This window comes from Puntigrus tetrazona, chromosome 21 (assembly GCF_018831695.1).
Source record: "Puntigrus tetrazona isolate hp1 chromosome 21, ASM1883169v1, whole genome shotgun sequence".
In the NCBI taxonomy this organism is placed as follows: domain Eukaryota; kingdom Metazoa; phylum Chordata; class Actinopteri; order Cypriniformes; family Cyprinidae; genus Puntigrus; species Puntigrus tetrazona.
The window spans coordinates 2,946,979-2,965,683 of record NC_056719.1 but is presented as its reverse complement, the minus strand read 5'-3'; the positions used below and the strand labels follow the sequence as shown (position 1 = coordinate 2,965,683).

The following is an 18,705-nucleotide window of genomic DNA, read 5'->3' as shown; positions in this document are numbered from 1 at the left end:
TCCATCCTGGATTAAGTTCAGTCAGTCTTCAACTTGTAATCTTGCAATATGCTGGGAAATGGAGAAACAGTTGTATTCAGATGATTTGAATATACGTGTCCTGAGAACACAGTCCAAACCTTTAGGTAGAATCTGTCAATGTGTAGTTTACTTGATTAAATATTAGCATAGTTCAGAGAACAGTACCCCTTTACTCAGTATTTTTACCTTTTTAATTTAAATGACAAATCTGAGAAAAAATGCATATTTGTCTAATGCATCTTTGTTTAGTCTACTTGGTAGATTATAGCTCCTGAGACGTCGAGATGTCTTGCACCGTATACCACCATATTAGTATCGCCTAGTATTCTCTTAAAATGATAATGTTGTCTTTATGCAACAGTAAACAGAAAATAAGTTACATAAGTGAAAACTGGATCTTTTTCATGCAAAGTGAACAAGCACTGCGATCATGATGAATTCATAAGATTTAATAGTATAACATAGGATAAGATATTCACTATCACGTAATGTTTAATTGTAAACAAAGTTGCTAAAATATAAATCTTGTAACGTAATGCTGCAATAACCTGAAAAAAACCCAAACAGATTCGACAACAAACATCGACTCACATTTAGACAGGCGACCTAAGATGGTGTTACGATGTAAACTTAAAAAAAAATACTCCACGCATTTTCTTTCAACTGATTATACATATAATGAAAAATTGCTACTATTCTCTGTTTAAAGCGAAATGTTTCACACAAACGCCGCGCTGCGGTCTGATCCGGGCAAGTTTCTTCGACGCTTAACTTCTCCCTTCATCGTTATCTTATTGAGCGGCTTTCTAAAACAGTTTGGATACAACAGTCTGTTCCTCAGCACATCTAGCGTCTGTATTTATTTTCTTACCTGGAACGAGTTGGTCAAGCTTTCCTCTTGCAAGACAGCAACAGGCAAACAATGACAGTCCAACACTGAACTACTGTAGGTGTACAGCAGAAACACTCCCCTGGGTTGTGACGCTTCATCTGGTAACGCTTTTCCTTTCATCTATCTATCTATCTATCTATCTATCTATCTATCTATCTATCTATCTATCTATCTATCTATCTATCTATCTATCTATCTATCTATCTGTCTATCTATCTGTCTGTCTGTCTGTCTGTCTGTCTGTCTGTCTGTCTGTGTGTCTTAGATCAACGACATCAACGAAATTAGATAATTTACCATTTTTTACATTTTTGTAATAGCTTCAGTACAAGAAACGTAGATCAAAACCTGCCATAAACTTACTTTAGAAATGTCTTTTTTTCAACTGAATAGGTTGATTAAATGTCTTTGTAAATGTAACGTAGCGCGACCAGCTGTGAGTCGTCGATCGGTCATTTCCCTTTAGATAACTACAATTACATAATTAATGTAAGTAATTACAGTTTCATTTACAGAATACTTTAAATATTCTTTAAAAGTCCAATGGTCTGTTCAGTGTACGTGTTGTTATCATGCTCTTGTATCAATGCATGATTTTCAACTCTTTTTAACTTGCCATTGAAATAGTAGAAGTGGCTATTTTCATCTTCATCATTAACTTTGTCCATCTTATTATTATTATTATTCAGAGGTGATGATTGCAGAGCATTCTGCGATATGAAAAATTGTTCTGTAGTCTCTTGCCTATGTTTCACAGTTGAAGGCTCTTGTGGTTTTGGTGTGGTATTGTATAATAAAATTTTAATCATCTTCTCCTGACATCTTTTCATCCCATAGCTGGTACGGTGAATTAGTCCAAAGCAACCATCTTCATCTGTAGGCATTGATCCTTCTGCTTCTTTGCTTGGTGGCTTTTTATCTTCTGGTATCAGTATCTCAATTTCTTTTGTGCATTCTTTTTCAGGAACTTCTGTTATCGATTCCATTTGATGTTTAGTCTCTATGACAGTGTGTTCATCTCTTCTTAAAGGGGTGGATGTAACTAATTTATTAGTATCTTTTGTTGGGAGATGTTCTGAAATTAAATCATCATATTTCAACTGTCTTTCTTCATGTGTGATATCTGTTCTCTCCACAAGTGTTTTATCTCCTGGTGTTGGTAGCTCAATTTCTGTTGTACATTCAGTTTCAAGAGTCTCTGTTGTCATTAATGTCTCTTGTTTGGTTGAAATGAAATCTTCTGCATATTTTGTGGAAGTTCTTAGTTTAGCGGGTTCATTTGTACTTTTTGTTAGATATTCTGAACCCAGATTATTATATTCTGACTGTCTTTCTTCATGTGTGATATCTGTTCTCATCACAGGTGTTTTATCTTCTGGTGTTTGTAGCTCAATTTCTGTTATACATTCTGTTTCAAGACTCTGTGTTGTCATTCTTTTTTCATTTTCAATCCTAATTAAATTTTCTGTATATTTTGTTGCTGTAACTAATTCATTCGTACCTTCAGTTGCAAGGTGTTCTGACTTTAAATCAAATATTTTCATGATCTTTTCCTGGCATCTTTTCAACCCAGAGTTGGTCCGATGAATTAGTCCAGTGCAACCATCTTCATCTCCGTGCCATGGCACTTCTGTTTCTATACTTGGTGGTGATTGAGTTTCCACCCTTGGCATTGCCATTGTTGGCTTCATTTCTTTCCTTTCTTGTTTCACCAAATAATCTGCAGGTTTTTCTGTTGAGTCTATCGTACATCCTGTATCAGGAAGCACTAATGTTATTTCATGTTCTGTTGGTGTGACATCATGTTCTGAGTGTCTTTCTGTGGCATCTGTATTCTCCACAGGTGTTTTATTTTCAGGTGTTTGTAATGTGATTTCTGTTGTACATTCAGTTTGAGGAAGCTCTGTTGTCATTAATATCTCTTGTCTGGTCAACATTAAATCTTCTTTTGATTTTGTGGATGTGATTGGTGTCACTGGTTCATTTGTAACTTTTGTCTCAATATTGTTTGTAACTAAATCAATAAGTTCTGACAGTCTTTCTTCATATGCTTTAGGTGTTTCAGGTGTTTCTGTTGTTTGCAACTCAATTTCTGTTGTACACTCAGTCTCCAGAGTCTCTGTTTTCATTAATGTCTCTTGTTTGGTTGAAATTAAATTGTCTGCATATTTTATGGAAGTGGCTGGTGTCACTGGTGCATTTGTGACTTTTGATTCAGTATTTTCTGAAATAAAATCAACAGGTTCTGTCTCTCTTTCTTCATATGTGAGAGCTGTTGTAATCCCAGGTGTTTTATCTTCTGGTGTTTGTAGCTCAATTTCTGTTGTACATTCAGTTTCCAGAGCCTCTGCTGTGATTAATGTCTCTTGTCTGGTTGAAATTAAATTATCAACCAGAATGGAATTTGTTGGTATCGATAGAGCATTTGTAACTTTCGACTCAGTATTTTCTGAAATGAAATCAACAGGTTCTGTCTCTCTTTCTTCGTATCTGGTGGCTGTTGTCATCACAGGTGTTTTATCTTCTGGTGTTTGTAGCTCAATTTCTGTTGTACATTCAGTTTCAGGAAGCTCTATTGTCATTAATGTCTCTTGTCTGGTTGAAATTAAATTATCTGCATATTTTATGGAAGTGGTTGTTGTAATTGGTGCATTTGTACCTTTTGACTCAGTATTTCTTGAAATGAAATTCTCAGGTTCTGACAATCTTTCTTCATATCTGGTGGCTGTTGTCATCACAGGTGTTTTATCTTCTGGTGTTTGTAGCTCAGTTTCTTTTGTTAATCCAGTTTCAGAAGTCTCTGTTGAGATTAATGTCTCTAGTCTGGTTGAAGTGAAATCTTTTTCATATTTTATGGACATGGTTGTTGTTATTTGTGCATTTGTACCTTTTGACTCAGGATTTCTGGAAATGAAATCATCAGGTTCTGACAATCTTTCATCATATCTGGTAGTTGCTTTATCTTCTGGTGTTTGTAGCTTGATTTCTGTTGTACATTCAGTTTCAGGAAGCTCTGTTGTAATTAATGTTTCTTGTCTGGTCAACATGAAATCTTTTGTAGATTTTGTGGATGTGACTGGTGTCACTGGTTCATTTGTAACTTTAATATTGTTTGTAATTAAATCAATAGGTTCTGACAGTCTTTCTTCACTTTCTTCATATGTTTTAGTTGTTGTCATCACAGGTGTTTCTGGTGTTTGTAGTTCGATTTCTGTTGTACATTCAGTTTCAAGAGTCTCTGTTGTGATTAATGTCTCTTGTGTGGTTGAAATTAAATCTGCATATTTTGTGGAAGTGCTTAGTTTAGCTGATTCATTTGTACTTTTTGTTAAATATTCTGAACTTAAATTATTGTATTCTGACTGTCTTTCTTCATGTGTGATATCTGTTCTCTCCACAGGTGTTTTATCTTCTGGTGTTTGTAGCTCAATTTCTGTTGTACATTCAGTTTCCAGAGCATCTGTTGTCATTAATGTCTCTTGTCTGGTTGAAATTAAATTATCTGCATATTTTATGGAAGTGGTTGTTGTTATTGGTGCATTTGTACTTTTTGACTCAGTATTTCTTGAAATGAAATTCTCAGGTTCTGACAATCTTTCTTCATATCTGGTAGTTGTTTTATCTTCTGGTGTTTGTATCTGGATTTCTGTTGTACATTCAGTTTCCAGAGCATCTGTTGTCATTAATGTCTCTTGTCTGGTGGAAATTAAATTATCAGCCAGAATAGAATTTGTTGGTATCGACAGAGCATTTGTACCTTTTGACTCAGTATTTTCTGAAATGAAATCAACAGGTTCTGTCTCTCTTTCTTCATATCTGGTTGCTGTTGTCATCACAGGTGTTTTATCTTCTGGTGTTTGTAGCTCAATTTCTGTTGTACATTCAGTTTCAGGAAGCTCTATTGTCATTAATGTCTCTTGTCTGGTTGAAATTAAATTATCTGCATATTTTATGGAAGTGGTTGTTGTAATTGGTGCATTTGTACTTTTTGACTCAGGATTTCTGGAAATGAAATCATCAGGTTCTGACAATCTTTCATCATATCTGGTAGTTGCTTTATCTTCTGGTGTTTGTAGCTTGATTTCTGTTGTACATTCAGTTTCAGGAAGCTCTGTTGTAATTAATGTTTCTTGTCTGGTCAACATGAAATCTTTTGTAGATTTTGTGGATGTGACTGGTGTCACTGGTTCATTTGTAACTTTTGTTTCAATATTGTTTGTAATTAAACCAACAGGTTCTGACAGTCTTTCTTCACTTTCTTCATATGTTTTAGTTGTTGTCATCACAGGTGTTTCTGGTGTTTGTAGTTCGATTTCTGTTGTACATTCAGTTTCAAGAGTCTCTGTTGTGATTAATGTCTCTTGTTTGATTGAAACAAAATCTTCTGCATATTTTGTGGAAGTGCTTAGTTTAGCTGGTTCATTTGTACTTTTTGTTAGATATTCTGAACTTAAATTATTATATTTTGACTGTCTTTTTTCATGTGTGATATCTGTTCTCTCCACAGGTGTTTCTAGTGTTTGTAGCTCAATTTCTGTTGTACATTCAGTTTCCAGAGCCTTTGTTGTCGTAAATGTCTCTTGTGTAGTTGAAATGAAATTATCTGCATACTTTATGGAATTTATTGGTGTATTGTCTTGTGACTCAGTGTTTTCTGAGCTGAAATGTACAGGTTCTGTATGTTTATTTTCATATGTGATAGTTGTTGTCATCACAGGTGTTTTATCTTCTGGTGTTTGCAAATCAATTTCTGTTGTACACTCAGTTTCCAGAGTCTCTCTTGTCATTAATGTCTCTTGTCTGGTCAATATGAAATCTTCTGTTGATTTTGTGGATGTCATTGGTGTCACTGGTTCATCTGTACCTTTTGTATCAGAATTTCCAGTAATTAAATGAACAGGTTCTAAAAGTCTTTCTTCATATCTGGTAGCTGGTGTTTTATCTTCTGGTGTTTGTAGCTCAATTTCCGTTGTACATTCAGTTTCAAGAGTCTCTGTTGTCATTAATATCTCTTGTATGGTTGAAATATAATATTCTGTGTATTTTGTGGAAGTGTTTAGTTTAGCTGATTCATTTGTGACTGTCAATCTTTCTTCAGTTGTCTTAGATGGTATCCCCAATGATGTTCTTTGTTCTGCAGTTGACAAGCTGATTTCTGTACATTCAGTTTCAGAAATATCCACTGTCATTCTTCTGTCTTGTTCAGTCTCCAGTGAATCTGCATTTTTTTTTAATATGTTTGGTGTCACTTGTTCATTTGTTTCTTCTGTTTCAAGATGTTGTTTATTTAAATCAACAGGCTCTGACTGACTTTCTTTGAATGTGGTATCGGTTCTCTCCACAGGTTTTTTATCTTCTGATACTAGTGCCTCAATTTCTGTTATACATTCTGTTTCATGAAGCTCTGTTGTCGTTTCCTCATGTTCAGTCTCTATGCCAGTATTTTCATGTGCTCCAGAGGGAGCTGATGTAAGTAATTCATTCATACTTTTTGTTTTTAAACGTTCTAAACTTAAACCATCATATTTTTCACCATATGTGGGATCTGTTCTCTCCACAGGTGTTTTATCTTCTGGTGTTTGTAGCTCAATTTCTGTTGTACATTCAGTTTCAGGAAGCGCTGTTGTGATTCCAGTCTCTTTTTCTGTCAGCATGCCAGTATGTTTATTCCCTCTGGATGTGGTTGCTGTCACTGGTTTATTTGTTTGGGATGCTTTTGTCATTAAATTGTCAGGTTGACTTGTTACCATGATTGGCTTCTCCATTTCTATCCAGTCCTCTCTTTGCTCAGAGTTTTCTTTCTCAAGCTTGTCATTTATATCAGATACGCTGTTTTCTTTTTCCAGTGTTGCTTTTGCCACCGTTAATCTGTTTCCACCAAAGCTTGCCTGGTGTTTTTGACCAAATTTTGCGGTATTCTGAACTGCTTCTACTTTTGTCCTGATTTCTTTGCCCCCTGAAGATATTTTCTTCTCACTTCCTTCGTTTTCTGCTGACGGTCTCTCCAGTTCTGTTGTACAGTCTGTTTCAGTCAGCACTGTTGTAATTCCCATCTGTTGTTTTGTAAGTGTGACAGTATTTGCATATTTTCTAGATGTGGCCGGATTTTCAAACTCACTTTTTTCAGTATGTTCTGTCTTGAAGCTCACTGTTATGCTTGTATCTTTAGTATTACCTTCTGCATTATGTGGTTTTAAAACTGTTTGACTGAATGACATGGTTGAGGTCATCTTGTCATCATCTTTCGATTCGTCCTGTGCTAAGACAGTTGTTGACCTTGGCTTCCGTATGCTTCTTTTTTGCCTTAACGTTTTCCGTGGAACCTGGTGTCTGTGTATTGAGTCATTTGTTTGTACCTTATCTAATGTCTTAGTCTCTGCTGTAACTATGCTGTCCTTTGCTGTCGTTTGGAAAACTCTCATTCCTAATAACACCAGTATTTTTTCCATGTAGACGACAGCATCATTATTAGAATATGACTCAAATTTCATAGTGCTTTCTACTAAGTCATTTATTTTGATTTCTACTCCTTGGTTCGGTGGTGAATATCTTGTAGCCTGGTTTATGGGACAGATGGTTGAACCCTTTTGATTAATAAACATTCTCAACCATGTAGCAGATGGGAAAGCATTACTTAGCATCTTAGCTAGATCTGACACCTGTTTCCTTAAACGTCTTTCAGGGGTGTCTTCAAAAGCATCCCCTAGAAATCCATCTGTGGTTTGACTAGAATGATGGTCAATAGTGCAGCAAGAAGGTGTATCTTTGGGTTGCTTGTCCAGTTTCGTGAGTGACTTTCTTTTAACATGGAATGCACCAATTATAAGACATGTTTTTGAAGTGATGCCTTGTTTTAATGAACGCATCTTCCCTCTTAGTAAGCTCCTAATAAGCTGTGAAGAAAATACAGTTGAGTCTCTTATTAGTAGATGGTGTGTAATTACTGAGATTTTATGGGTTTTTTCTGTCTGTACTGCTTAGGTGATCTCAGTTGAATTCTCATTGCATTTAGAATAGCAATGTTATGTAATCAGTATTTCAGCTAAATGTTGAATCTTTTCTAATAAAATGTTTTTACTGTATAAAAAATAATAAATAATAATAATATTCTTTGTTTTTTTCAAAATGCAACCAAAATTGAGAATATTTATTCTTGTCATTCCTTAAAATAAATATTACATTAAATTGCAATTTCTTATCTTGTAAACCGTCATAGCTTACCTTGGGTGGTAATACTGCAGTCTGTATTTTCTTTTTATGATGTCCTCTGTAAAGCCATATGCACGGCATATGATTGATCTTGCGCACTTCTGCAATGTAGACACACTTTACTATAAAGCATCTGCACATGTAACCTTGTTTTCTGAGAACAGTTTGAAGTAAAGTCCAGTCCTGGCAAAGTATTTCCTGACATGGAATACTATCTGAAGTTATAAATGCTTTCTGCAGTTGAAAATGCATAACTACAGTAAGGAGAGACATAGGCAACCACCAAAACCTCATCACGCCATAGGCTCCAGCAACATCTTGTTTGCTGCTAAGGACGTTAGACAGGAAGGTCACGCCATGTCATTATCTTTGTTTTATCTCTGGGTTTTACTATATACATATGATAAGACATGAGACATTCAGCTTGCTGCAGCTGGTGGCTGTAATGTTGCTCATATCAACACACACATCAGAATTACAGTTCCAGCTTATTTTAATATGGAAATTTATTTCAGATCATGCAAACTAAGCAGAGAATTAGAACCAAGTGAGAAATACACCCAGAATTAATTCAAATTAACTAAAAGGAGCATCACTGCTGCATAATGCTGTGAAAACGATCCTCGATTTTGTAATGTGATGGGTTTTTTTCATTAGAAGAACTATTTGTGACTGACAAAATAGTTATCTAAAGAGAACAAGATACAGCTTTTCTTGTTAAAATTTTTTATTTTGTTTTAAGGATTTTTAGATATATTTATTTACAAGGCAGTAAACACTGGTGTATAAACAAGACTTTTTTTTTTTTTAATTACCAACTGGCTTTTATATACATGATTGGTCAAATAAATATACTGTAAATGGGTAGTTAACAAATAAAAATTGGACTGTTTCCTGGTGTAACATAGCAAAAATGTAAAAAAAAAAAACAAACAAAAAAAAAAAACAATACAGATAACTTGGAGAACAAGTGTTTTTTTGTTAAAACTGACTTTCACTATAAAATGTTTTGGCTCTAATATGTGATGTATCTTATCCATTGCCATCTGTTGTACGTTTCAATTTGCCATTAAAGTAGTAAAAATGATCATTTTCCTTGACACTGAGATCACTGTTGCGTGGCTTTTGTGTGGTATATTTACTGTGATTAATGATTTCATTTAATTCTAAGGGGCTCTGTTTTTTGACTTCTGATCTGGCATTGCGTGGTTTGTTGCCAAAAGAGAAATGCGAGAGCGATGAAGAGGTGGTGTAATTTTCTTTTTCTAAAATCATCCTCTCAAGGCATCTCTTCAAACCGGCGACAGTACGGTGAATGAGCCCAGAGCACAGGCCTGCAGTCCTATCTGAACTCAGTGAGGGTTTGCTGCTTGTTGTGACTTTGGAAAAGTCATGTTCTGCTTCTTTGACTCGCATTGGAGCTGTCGTCACACATGGCATTGCGCTGTCTAGGTAGTCCTTTATCTTTGCCCCTACGGAAAAGTTGTCTGGAATTTCATCTAAGCCATTCAGGTTTAAAGGTCCTGCGGTTTGATGACTGAAGGAGGTTTGTATGGGGTTGGCCAAAAAGACTTTAGAAAGAATCCCAACAAGTTGCTCCACCGTCAGCCATTTCCACTTACATTTCTCCTGACTGTTTTGGAGAAGAGCTCCTTCAAAACTAAACCCATTTGCATTTGTGTGATGATACGTGATCCAGCGAATATAGCCTGTGTTGTGCCAGTTTCCCTCTTTGTGAATGTATTTTGCATCGAGACTAAACACACCACTTAAAATATGTGTTACTGATGGGGAGGGTGTTGAGGTCACTTGAGGGGGAAGTGAATGCAACTTTCCTCTGAGCATATTCTCAGTAACCTGTCAGGAACAAAAAGAGCAATGGCAAAAATGAGTGTGAATTTAAAGAACCTAGAAGAACCTCTGCTTTGTGCTTAACTAAGATTGTGCTTAAATCATGAAATTAATAATGCATTCAATATGAAATATTCAGTAAGCAAGGATAATGTTTCTTTTTGATCACCTGATCCTTATTAGAACTTTATTTTAAATATGCAAATTGGATTTTTTTATGTTGACTTCTTGCTTTAATCTGGCAAATTACATACATTTTAATAAATTGTTAATAAAATGTACTTTGCTGCAAAAAAAAAATGTATATGCTTTAAAGAATCGTTAAAAGAAGTCTTCCTCGCGTGGCATACAAATGGAATTGTAAAGACATGAAGGTGAATAATTTATTTTAATTATATGTTCACAGAAAGGTGTAGTCAGAAAACACCTATTACAAATTATTTTTAATTATTCAAGAGACATCATCATAGAATAAAATGCAAGATCTTACCGATGGTGGTATATACCACTTTGCAATGTTCTTCAAGAGATCATGCTCTGACAAATCAGGGACTTCAGCATGCCTTATTTTATATGCCCAAAAAACTGGCACATGTTTTGAAGTAGGAAAAATAGCGATAGAAATGCATTTCTCTCCGTTGCATCTACAACAGAAGTCCAAAGGAGCTTTTTTAAGAAGCAGTCGAAGGTGGGTCCATCCTTTGTAAAAGTGTCCTTCGCAATTGTTCTGCTTTTCAGTGTGGTGATCAGGTGTAAATAATCCACCCCACACATACAAGCACATTGAGGCAAAGCTCAGATGCCATTGTAACTTCACCATGGCTCTTTCTCGACAGGTGTGTGGAGGCAGTCGAGCTTATGCGACAAGTTCTTATCTTTGTTTGATTTCTTTATGCACTCATGGCTCGCTGTGTTCTGCCATAGCTGAATTCTGCTAGTCATCTTAAAACTTATTAGTGACCTAAACTTGACAATTAAAAGTGTTTTTTTTTTGTAGTACAAAAAAAGTTGGCTGAAAGTGCCTACAGTATTCCATGTGAGGATCAGAACTGGAGCAATGGAAGAAGGTCGCCATGTCTGATGAAGCATGTTTTCTTTTAGATCAGGTGGATGGCCAGGGGCGTGTGTGGGTTTTTTCTATGGAAAAGATGGCAGCAGGATGCACTGTGGGTAGAAGTCAGACCAGCAGAGGCAGTATTATCCTCTTTGCAATGTTCTGCTGGGAAACCTTGGGACCTGGCATGCATGTGGATGTTACTTTGACCACTTACTACCTACCTAAAGATTGTTGCAGATCACATGCACTCTTCATGGCAATGGTGTTCTTTGGTGCCCATAGCTTTCGCGCCGGGTCACCGGTTGTCCACTTTTGGTAGGGACTAACCACTGCATAATACAGAACAACCCATAATACTTTTCTTTGATCCATCACTATTTGGCTCTTGTCAAAGTCAGTCAGGTCTTTTAAATGGTCCGTTTTTTGCTTATGGCAGTGGATAATGCACCCCAACTAAATTCCATAAATCTATAGCCATTAAAAAAGTAATTGTGTTATAAATAAAAACATTATGCAGTTTTAGAACTCAAAATTTACTCCAGTTTAGAATATTGCATACAGGGCTTCCTTTGGGACACTACGTACTTTGAGGTGGCTACAAGGTGAATGGACAAAGGGGACACACCACCGCTCATTACAAATGGACAGAGGTGGCCCCACTCCCGACCTCGCACTGGGTCCCACATCAGAAAAGTATGGTCTTGATCTCATAAAACATTAGTCTGCACATAGTTTCATGGGTCAAAGTCAGATGAACCTTTTGTCCCCTTATTTTGAAGTGAATAAGGTCTATTTTCTATTGTATTTTTTAAGTTCTATGTTTAACCGGGATAAGTTCCAGGCCGCATCAGTTAGAACTTTGTTCTCCATTCAATGAATATTGATTCTACGTTTACTTATTATCACTAATTAGTTTACAAATAAGGAATATTTCGACAATGAAAGATTGAAACTAACAAAACAATGTTGTCCAACAACAACTATATTGCATCCTACACTTAATATCTGACCACACAAGTGTGAGTAACTGTTTTATTACAGGGTCACTATTTCCTTGTCTCTTATTCCAGATTGTTTGATATGTACAGAGTATTTATTCATTTTTAATCTAAAACACATCAGTGTCCATCTATGAAAAACTGCATAACTGTTGTCTAATCATACTAGTGGGCATCTACTTCCAAGTCTGCAATCTGCCACGCGTATTTAAACAGAGAGTTCAGACGAAGAGGGTCAAAATAGGACACAAAATAGCCTATTACCTCTAAAATAAAAAAAACCTCAGAGTGGACCTTCATAAGTGGACCACAGAGAACATTACAAAATAATCAAAAAGCAGCTAACTATCCCTTTAATGTTGTGGCTGCTCAGTGTGTATAAATGACCTTTATTCCAGGTTTAATTTGATATGTTGCGTTTGCTAGATTGCAACAAAACACCATTGACAGCATCTCTGGCCTGCTAAGATTACCATAGAAAATAAAATAAAAAATAGAGCGTTACAGTAGAGCTTCATCTCACCTACTTGAGCACAGTACTAATAATGGTAGGGTCATATGTTAGATTCTCACAGAATGCATTGTTGAATAAACTGCATACATTGAATGAACTGTAGATCACTTAGGATAAAAGTAAAAAAAAAGTGCTGTGATGCACTTACGGTGGAAGAGTGACACTGTTTTCTTTTTTTCTTTCAGAAGTGAAAGGTCCTTCCAAGAATTTGACAATGTAAAGTGTGCATTGACATTTGCATGTGATTATGAAAGAGTGCAGACGTTCTGTATTCAGAGTCTCCAAGGGCTCTGACGCACATGATATCTGACCCACAACCAGCACAGAAAGCGCACCTGAAACTCTGCACCTGCGGAGGTAGGAATGATGCTATTCTGCTAGATTTGGCACACACACTTAAAATAAATAAATGTCAATTTTTTTTTGTGTTCTTCACACTTGTGCTGATAGAACCATGCAAATATTTGATGTGCTAGTGATCCTGAGCTGAACAAAACATTCAGTTCAAATTTGATTCGATGCCACAGCTTTTAATAATCGCAATACGAACACCATATTTGATCAGAGGCGACGTCAGCACAAAAGAATCAAAGTTAAATATCACTTTGCAATCAAAGTTAAATATCACTTATAAGAAGATCAAAGAGGAAAGTGGGCAGTGTGAGGACAAATAACAAAGAGAAACCGATGGAAATAATCAAAGCATACACTTGGGTTATAGCCAGGAGGATGTCAAAGAATAGAAGGCAATCTATCTCACAGATGGAGGTCAGACCTTCATCAGCAGTGGTCACAGATGGGGTCCATCCTATGACATACTTGTTTTCGCTCCTTACAGTGATGGTTGCGTAACACGAAGTCCACTGCTGAGTCAACAATGACTTTTAGTTCTTACATAATGGTTTATATATATATATATATATATATATATATATATATATATATATATATATATATATATATATATATATATATATTATATCATGCTTTTAGAAACTTAACTTGTAAATAATTTAACTATTGTATAATTCATTCATTCATTATTTATATATATATTGTTCTAGCATCACTTTATCTATAGCTGCTACTATGTACTTTTTTTCTATGTTGGTCCTTTACAATGTCGCATTTCAAGGATTTTTCAGAACAAAATGCTTTTAAAGGTTGACATTCAAAGTTGTGTTAACAGGGTCGTAGGCATGATCCTGGATCAACATTACTAATACTGTCCAAAAATATAGACTTATCCCAATCCCTGCCCCTAAACCTAACCCTACCCACAATGTTAGACGATGATAATTGATAGCTGATTTAAAAGGGTGTAGAAGCGCCTAACCCTGATCATAAGTCTGTTAAAATGATCCCTTAAATCTGATTGGTTGATTGGAATGTTGTTCCATGATCAACTTGAACATCTTGTACTTGGTGAAATCATGCTCACCATCTTAAGAGACTTTTTTTTTCATTTTGTTCTACCTCCCTGCATTTAAATTTGAACTGCAATCCTGCAAAAGGCTTTCTCAGTTCAGTTCGAAAACCCTGGTTACTTACGCTGTGCGACTAATGCTGTTACATTTGATGTTTATATTTGTATTCTGCTGTCATTAGGAATTTTGCAGACAATGGGCAATGAAAACGCTAAAACAAATGTGATAAACAGGAGCAGCAGGAATGTACGAGCATTTATAAGCCAAGAGAAGCTGGACATTGCAGCCTTCATTACAAAATACAACGGCCAAGGCGTGATGGACACCCCGCTGCCACATTCTGCAATGAAGAAGTTCTGCTTTCGACCCGACGTCCCAAGCTACCGTATTCTAATTTCTGAAATTGGTGAGCTTCCTTGGGAAAAGAACCAATATATTTCACTGTTCATTGAAGATGAGGACGATAAAGAAATCTGTATTAAGCACGTCTGTCTTTGCATGCCTCTACCTTACGTAGCTTCAATTTTATTATATGATATATGAGTTAGATACACTGTCTGGTTTTTTTTGACAGTCACCCCATCTTCCTTTGTTGCATTTCTCCTTTAAGTTTAATATCTCTTCGGTAAACGCACCAGTAGCAGTTGCTTTTCAATAAATATTGCTAAACAATACAGGTCTTTGTACATCTTGTGTTTTCAAAAGCATCGGGAACATTACATGACCATGAAAATACACCGCATGACTTCTCTAATTCAAAAAGTGAGAAACTGGCAAATATAAGCAAGCACACTATCATTCCCACATGTGGGTTGATTTCATGCAAAAGTAATTAAGGGACTGACAAACGAAGGCCACCCAGTGCTTTTACATTCACTGTGGTTTTATTATGATTTATGAATTACAGTCATCTTCACCTTAAATTCTTTAGGTCATTTCTTGGATAATGCCAGCCGTTTAATTCGTTTCTCCTGTCCAGTGTGGAGAAACGTGCCATTTAGATAAAGGTCGAGTAAGATAGTCATTTTAAAAGATGTATCATGTTGTATTTGCATTCTATCTGCTCTCGCGACAGCTTATGCAAAGAAAGATCAAGCGTGGTATCATAAAAATTCTGAAGACACGCTTCATCACAGAGCTACACTAACGCCTTTGTGGTCCTTTAGTGTCTGTATGACACAGCAAAAAAAGAAAAATTGCAATGCATGCTATATTTAGCTGTATTTGCTGGTTTATTATTTATAATAGTTTAGTAAAGCAATGACCTAAAGAACAGCAGGGTGATCTATTCCATGCTAATTATTAATTACTATAATTGATTAAGTTTTGAATTAAAATATGTAAACATCAAAATCAATGTGGCTGCTAGCCAAAGTATAAGCCAGAAATACAGAAATCAGATTAGCCTGCATAAAACAGTTTATAGAACTTGAATAATATCACTGTATATTCCTTTAGAGACACCATTAGAGGTATGATATTTAAGACAATCACAACAAAATGTCTTTTAAACTTTCAAGAAGAATGAGTTAATAGCATGACCATGACTTGCGTAACATCTCTGGCCACATAAAAGAAAGTGACAGAGAGAAACTGGGGAGATTTGAATGGCCTGGACATAAAAAGAAAGGTAAGATTTTTGTAATTATAGAACTGAAATGGAAGCTTTTTAATAAACTTTTGGTCATTACACAGCTTTATTAGACATCACTGGTATGGGCGGCTAAAGAACTGAAAGCTATTGTAGATGAAAACCTTAAATGTAAAGAAGTACTTAAATATTAACTTTATATGTTTTGCTCTGAAATACATGAATCCGGTCATTTTCTTTCTCTTTTTAGATGCGTTTTACTGTGTCCTTCTATGTGCTGAGCGTGTGGCTAGGGTTTTTGTGTGTGATTTTTGTATGTCTGTGGAGTGGGATCTGGAGAGGAGGATTTGCCTGGGATGGATCTTTTCTGCAGTTTAACTGGCACCCGGTCCTTATGGTGACGAGCCTTGTGGTGCTGTATGGGAATGGTGAGTGAAAATGCATCTCTTTCTGTCTGTAAATAAACAAGGTACATAAACGGGGCGTATAAACACCTTCTCTGTGTTGTTTTCAAGTGGATGCCGCCTTCTCTTTTCTTCACGTGTTTATATTCTTGCTCCATCACATATAGTCCTATAGGAAATAATCAAAAATGGCTTGAACCTGATGTGATATGTCAGTGCTTGCAAAGTGCCCGAACATATCTGAAGTGGGTAAGTAATATTTTCCACCAAATTTAATGACAAACTGTCAGGTAAAGTGTAATTATATAACAGGGATTTAATTAAACACAAACAGCTGTGCTCGTCTCTAATGGACAGTCTTTCAAGCTGCGTATGGCGTAGTTAATTTGCAATGAATAGTGAGTGAAAGCTGTTTGTTTGGGAAGTATAGAGGTAGGTCTAGCTGTTGAAATGATGTTTTGAATCACATGGGTAAAACAATCAACAATTACCATTATCAGATGACAATACTTTGATATAACAGGAGAGAGATGACCGTTTTAATATTTCATTTTATTGTTTACATTATGTTACTACAATGTGAAACACTGTACTGCGTAATATTTTAGTGAAAAACATTTTATATGGACTGTGTGTGTGTGTGTGTGTGTAATATTTTTGATGAACAGAAAGATTATAAATCTTAACTGTCACTTTTGACTATTTATAAATAAATAAAAATATTTTTAATATTTCATTTTATTATTTACATTATATTACTACAATATAAAACATTAAAACAATAAGAAACCTTTTATATGGACTGTATATGTGTGTGTGTGTGTGTGTGTGTGTGTGTGTGTGTGTGTGTGTGTGTGTGTGTGTGTATGTGTGTGTGTGTGTGTGTGTAATATTTTTTGATGAAAGATTATAAATCTTTGCTGTCACTTTTGACCAATTATAAATAAATAAATTAATTAAAAAAACTTACGTACCTGAAATGTTCTTTACTTAAAAAAAAAGTGTCTGTACCATGTTAAAATGAACACTTATTGTGGATCCATATTTTTAGTTGTCTCATTTTTTCTTTATCCTGTTCTCTCTGTCTGTTTCTCACTCAGCCATAGTCCTGTACCGTGTTCCTCTCACCTGGAGCAGGTGCTGGTGTAAGTTGGCTCATGCAGGGCTGTTGTTTGTGGCCTTGGTCCTGTCTGTGCTGGGAGTGCGTGCTGCCTTTGATTTTCACACTGCCAACAACATCCCTCATCTGTATTCACTCCACAGCTGGACTGGGATCTCCACAGTGTCCCTATTCACTTTGCAGGTACAGCATACATGGTCAAGCCTGATTGAAATGTCACAGTATTTTCATTGCTTCATGCTTAGTACAGCCCCGCGAGTATGTTCTACTCCATCAAATTTGAAAGAAATGATGCTTGACATGGCCTCCTGTGTCTTTCTCCTCTGACTGAATAGTGGTTTGTAGGTCTTTGCGCTTTCTTGTTACCCTGGACCCCTTTGGCTCTCAGAGCCCGTCTGAAACCTCTTCACATCTGGATGGGCATTGCCATCTTTATCCTGAGTCTCATCACCAGCCTGTCTGGGATCAATGAGAAACTGCTGCTGACACTGTAAGTGACAATCCTTTTATTACAACCAGGTAGCAAGAAATGGCTGTGATTTTTCCTATTCAGATGGATGATAATGGTTTCTTTTTGAATTAGCTGAGTAGGAGGATCTTATTATGGTGAAAACATCCCCTAATGGTCTGTTTTTATAATGGTTGGTGTTTGTAGCTGTTTCAGTGTTTCTAAACGATTGTGTCTTTGCAGAAATGGGAGAAATGGAAGCAACACCGAACCGTATACAGCACTGCCTGCTGAAGCTCTGTTTGCAAACTCATTAGGCATTGCGGTTGTTATTTTTGGATTGTTAGTGTTGAAACTTCTGTCCAGTCAGAAATGGAAGAATCTAGAGTCTGAGAATGAAACTGACAGAGTAAGTGTGATGACATCCACAAGAATAAACACAAATAAATTTCAAATAAATGCTTTTCTTTTGAACGTTTTATTAATCTTAGAATTCTTACACACACACACACATTTTATATATATATATATATATATATATATATATATATATATATATATATATACATTTGGTATATATTTTGAAAATATTTACAATACAATTATATATTTATATTATATATTATAACATCATATTTTTCTGAAATGTGTACATGCATGTATTTGTATTTATATATACATGTAAAAAAAACACTTTTATTTTGAATGCGATTAATCACAATTAATCTATATTAATCACAATGAATCACTTGACAGCACTAATATATGTGTGTATAGATAAAATTTAAATAAATGCAGCCTTGGTTAGCATAATACACTTTTTTTTAAACCATTTGCATGTTAGTGTATAATTGTTCGATTTTGTAAAAGTTTGCACTTGTAACATTAATGTATGCTTTATTTTATTGTGCTTAAATGTAGCCTTTGCTGACAGATGCCAGATGAAGACTGGAGTAAACAAGAGGAAACATTTTGCGTATATCACAATTATGCAACCCACTTTTTGACTCACTTTTTATGCAGGCTTCATCTACACATCCAAAACAAATTGAGTGCCATGCAATGAGAGACAGACCTCTTGTGGTTAAGACAATTGCAAAAAACAAATCAATAAATTGACCTGACATTTACTATGTACTGCCTTCTACGTTACTCTTTGGTGTGTCAGTCTGT

The 18,705-nt window shown here is 35.7% G+C and overlaps 3 protein-coding genes across 3 annotated transcripts; 1 reads left to right on the top strand and 2 right to left on the bottom strand.

Moving 5' to 3' along the window:
- The first annotated feature begins 933 nt into the window (after positions 1-933).
- LOC122326346 (lysosomal membrane ascorbate-dependent ferrireductase CYB561A3) lies at positions 934-18,665 on the top strand. The gene is made up of 8 exons (XM_043221160.1): positions 934-1,014; positions 12,728-12,899; positions 14,151-15,599; positions 15,811-15,988; positions 17,065-17,267; positions 17,420-17,574; positions 17,776-17,941; positions 18,454-18,665. Exons 4-8 carry the CDS (start codon positions 15,811-15,813, stop codon positions 18,475-18,477), a joined length of 726 nt encoding a protein of 241 aa, XP_043077095.1. The 5' UTR covers positions 934-1,014; positions 12,728-12,899; positions 14,151-15,599; the 3' UTR covers positions 18,478-18,665.
- LOC122326342 (mucin-17-like) lies at positions 1,008-8,498 on the bottom strand. The gene is made up of 2 exons (XM_043221156.1): positions 8,135-8,498; positions 1,008-7,806 (listed from the first exon to the last, which is right to left on the bottom strand). The coding sequence occupies exons 1-2, from the start codon at positions 8,414-8,416 to the stop codon at positions 1,435-1,437; spliced, it is 6,654 nt and encodes a 2,217-aa protein (XP_043077091.1). The 5' UTR covers positions 8,417-8,498; the 3' UTR covers positions 1,008-1,434.
- On the bottom strand, positions 9,104-10,905 carry LOC122326345. The gene is made up of 2 exons (XM_043221159.1): positions 10,464-10,905; positions 9,104-9,979 (listed from the first exon to the last, which is right to left on the bottom strand). The coding sequence occupies exons 1-2, from the start codon at positions 10,791-10,793 to the stop codon at positions 9,155-9,157; spliced, it is 1,155 nt and encodes a 384-aa protein (XP_043077094.1). The 5' UTR covers positions 10,794-10,905; the 3' UTR covers positions 9,104-9,154.
- Positions 18,666-18,705: the final 40 nt, after the last annotated feature.

Coding starts and splice junctions, on each gene's coding strand:
- LOC122326342 (XM_043221156.1), bottom strand. CDS start 8,416: ATGAGGTTTTGGTGGTTGCCTATGTCTCTCCTTACTGTAGTTATGCAT. Junction 7,807..8,134: donor CTGCAGTATTACCACCCAAG/GTAAGCTATGAC, acceptor TTTTCTTCACAG/CTTATTAGGAGCTTACTAAG.
- LOC122326345 (XM_043221159.1), bottom strand. CDS start 10,793: ATGGTGAAGTTACAATGGCATCTGAGCTTTGCCTCAATGTGCTTGTAT. Junction 9,980..10,463: donor AGTGGTATATACCACCATCG/GTAAGATCTTGC, acceptor TGTTCCTGACAG/GTTACTGAGAATATGCTCAG.
- LOC122326346 (XM_043221160.1), top strand. CDS start 15,811: ATGCGTTTTACTGTGTCCTTCTATGTGCTGAGCGTGTGGCTAGGGTTT. Junction 15,989..17,064: donor TGTGGTGCTGTATGGGAATG/GTGAGTGAAAAT, acceptor TTTCTCACTCAG/CCATAGTCCTGTACCGTGTT. Junction 17,268..17,419: donor TGTCCCTATTCACTTTGCAG/GTACAGCATACA, acceptor CTGACTGAATAG/TGGTTTGTAGGTCTTTGCGC.